General features: G+C 58.6%; 1 protein-coding gene across 1 annotated transcript in view; it reads right to left on the reverse strand.

Annotated features, from left to right (window-relative positions):
* Positions 1-718: 718 nt before the first annotated feature.
* The window catches only part of TXNRD2 (thioredoxin reductase 2), a 51,721-nt gene continuing 49,014 nt past the window's right edge, over positions 719-3,425 (reverse strand). The window contains exons 17-18 of the mRNA XM_003801706.3: positions 2,102-2,302; positions 719-979 (exon numbers count right to left, since the gene is read on the reverse strand). Of these exons, the coding sequence (XP_003801754.2) occupies positions 2,179-2,302 (124 nt within the window). The 3' untranslated portion in view covers positions 719-979; positions 2,102-2,178. The remainder of the gene's footprint in view (positions 980-2,101; positions 2,303-3,425) is intronic.

Consider the following 3,425-nt stretch of genomic DNA (forward strand, 5'->3'; position numbering starts at 1 on the left):
CGTCTGGGAGCTCCCGTGCACGCGCCATGCCACGGCTCAGCATGTTCAGGTGCAGAGGCATTCCTTTGTGCCCTGACAAGCAGGGTCCTATCCAGGGCTTCTGGCCGGCAGGCTGAGTGATATTTTCTTAAGGAAGACACGTGATTAGCTGCTGCTAAACCCCAGCACAATGCCGGGCCCTGCGCATGGCTGTCAGCTCTGTCTCCCTCAAGGTGACTGACAGACACTCCACTCCCTGGCCCATCGAGCCTCAATGCGCAGGATTAGCCTAAGTGCAGCCGACAAGCTGACTTGTAGGGCCGCAGTGGAAACACAGCGGGGTGACTGATGTTCAGGAACAGACAGCCTCAAACAGCCCTGCCAACTCCCGCTGTCAAGCCACACTGCTGGCAGGCTGCTGGGAACAAAGGCCATGGCTGCCTGCCCCTCCCATGCATCCACCCTCCTTGCATGGATGGGCACAGACCTCTGTGGTGACCTTGCCTGGGAGGGTTCCCAGGTGGAGGGCTTCGCGCCGGAGGCCAAGCAGCTACAGGGGTCCATGGGGCAGCCTCCTTCCTGCCTGAGATAGGGGCTCTTTCCCTCACCCCAGTGGCTGTGGGCAGCTTGGATGCTCACATGCTCCCCTTGCTGGCAGGTAGGCCGGCCAGACCCTCCACAGCCTGGGCAGTTTGGGGGCATCCTGTAACCCATTGGGGACACCACAGGAGAAGCATGCTTTAGAAAACACCCTCTTTATTTATACTCCAGAGATACCAGGGGAACTCGGACATGGGCAGCCCATTGGGTGGGTTTCTGTCCAGGGCGTCATTATCTGGCATCAGGAGCCTGGGGGTGCTGGCCCAGGTGGGGGGTGGTGGTGAGCGGTGTGGGTGTGGGGGCACGCAGCCCCTCAAACTGTCCCTGCAGGGCATACAGGCTGTCCATCCAGACACTTGGGCACCACGCTGACCATCTCACAGGCCTGGCCTCAGCAGTCCTGCCAAGGATGGCAGGGTTAGTATGGGGGGGGTCGCACCATCCCTCACATCCCCCCCGCAGCCACATACACTGACCCTTAAGGGTACCCTCCAGGTGATGCATCATGGGGAGTTTTGCAATGCTATAAAAATATTTTGAAATGATAAAAATGTGTAGCAGGCTCTTAACAACAGCTATGTTAGCTGCAATATTCTGATAAGTGTTTCCTCAGGATGCCCTCTGTTCATCTGTATCAATGGCAGCTCTGGCTCAGGAGGGCCACAGTGGGGCAAGATGTCCTGAGTGCCTAGGAGAGGCCACCCCTGGGCCCCTAGGTGCTGTGGGATTCTTGAGCCTGCCTGTGGGACTGCTGGGGGCACCACTGCTCTGCCTCATCTCCACCTCAGCCCTGAGGACTGGGGGCCCAAAGGACCTCAAGCCTCGAGGGGCTGACAGCTATGGGGCATCCCATCATGAGCTGTACTGCACAGCCCTGAGGGCCACCCTGCCCCGGGATCCACCCTGGTGGCCAGGGCTCAGAGGACACTGTCAGACTGAGCAAGGGAGAGGCTCTGGCCACATGTGTCCCTGGTGCAGGCCCCTGGGGGGACTTGCTAATTTCTTCCTTCTCAGGAGAGGAACAACCCACCCCAGAGGCTTCCGGCCACCCCCCCTTCCCCACCAGCCTAGCTTAGCAAGGCTGGAACTGAACCAGATGTTTAAGTGGAGGCTGGCTGTGCACAAGGCAGCATCTCCACCTTCTGGGCAACAAGGAAAGGAGCCGGCTAGTACTCTGCAGGAGCGAGGCAGCAAAGGGAGGCCCTGGGGAGCAGCAACTTGAGACTGGCTGAGCCCAGCCAGCCCGGGCACACCTTGCACCTGGGACAGGTCCCTGCAGGTGTAAGCCTGGCCTCTCGACATCCCCTAAATGTGGGAGCAGCAGTGGGGTGCAAGGGTGCTCTGTGGAGGCTGGGGATTTGGCAGGTCTCGCCGCCCAGCCTTGCCCCTTGGCCACGATGGCCTGGGCACTGTGCATGCACTGCATAGCAGGTACAGCCTGGCTGTGTACCTGAAGGGAGCCATCATCATGGCTCCTGCCATAAGCTCTATCATCAAGCATGGAGTCTGCCCCACTGCTCACCTGGACGCAGGGATGAGGAACCTGGTGGTGTGGAGCATGCTGTGTACCCTTGGTGAGGCAGGGATGGCGGCCTATCCTCAGCAGCCCGTCACTGTGGGGTCCAGGCCTGAGCGCTTGGAGATGCGCAGCCGGACTACCTCCTCGGAGCAGGTGGGGTGGATACCCACTGTGCGCATTACCTGTGCATAGGAGGCGCCGCACCTGCACGTGGGGATGGGGGTGGGAAGCAGGTGAGATGTGTCCCTGCCACCCTGCCATGTGGAGGAGGCCGTCTAAGGCACTGGTCTCCTCGCCATCCCTGACCTCTTCTCCAGGCGGCAGCCCAGACACCCCTGGTACCTGCTGGACCATCCACCTCCCTCCCAGCAGATGCCAAGTGCCTGCCCGCCCACAGCTGGAGGCACAGTGCCCCTCAAGGCCACCTCCTCCACCCCATCACATATACCATCAGCCAGAGCACACCTACCATTGCAGCCTGCACCCTCCTGGCCCCCACTGGCTCCTGCTCAGCCCTGCCCTTCTCTCGGTACCCAGCACTTCTCACTTATGGTGGCATGAGGTCTCAAGCACCCACTGCCGGAGGGTAGGGTCCAGCATCCTGTCCTCACTGAGCAGAATATACCATCTGGTCTGGCCTAACCCTGCCATTGGCCTGAGGATGAGCAGCTGCCCAGCCCCATGACTGCCACCAGTCTCTCTGGCCCACCTGGCAGCAGCAGCACAAAGCTCTGCTATAGGTTCCCTGGCGTCTGCACCTGCCCCTGCACTGCTGCGCATGCTCGGGGCGCACTGCTTACCTCCCTGGGAGCTCAGCACGTGTGCCCCACAGACTGCCAACCGCAGTAGCTTCTGCTGTCTGCCATTAGACCAGGTGGCCACATGTGGCTTTTCTTCTGTCTGTACACACATACTACACCAGTGCTAGGTGAACCCCTAACTTGCTCAGTGGTATGTGCATTTCAAATTTGACTGAAGGCCTTCTGTGGGCGGGGTCCAGGCCATGCCCTCCTCCCAGCCTTCCCTGAAGCATTGGCCTCACCACCAAGCTGCTCCAACCTTCAGTATCTCCCCAGGCAGACAATGACAAATAATCAATACTAGACAACACCCATACGGAAACTGCTAGTCCTCACCAACCACAATGATTCCTCAGTGTTTTAATTACACCTTACCATTCCAGATTTTAAATTTCCAAGAAACGGAAGCTTTCTAATATTTTTATTGCCTTTCCCCCTGTGAACTGGTGATACATATTGTATATTTTTCTAATGAGTTGTTCCCTCTATTGCTGTGACTATTGTTGTTGACTTCTAAGAGCTCTTTG

Source organism: Otolemur garnettii, unplaced genomic scaffold (assembly GCF_000181295.1).
Source record: "Otolemur garnettii isolate 467f Iridium unplaced genomic scaffold, OtoGar3 scaffold00218, whole genome shotgun sequence".
Taxonomy (NCBI): domain Eukaryota; kingdom Metazoa; phylum Chordata; class Mammalia; order Primates; family Galagidae; genus Otolemur; species Otolemur garnettii.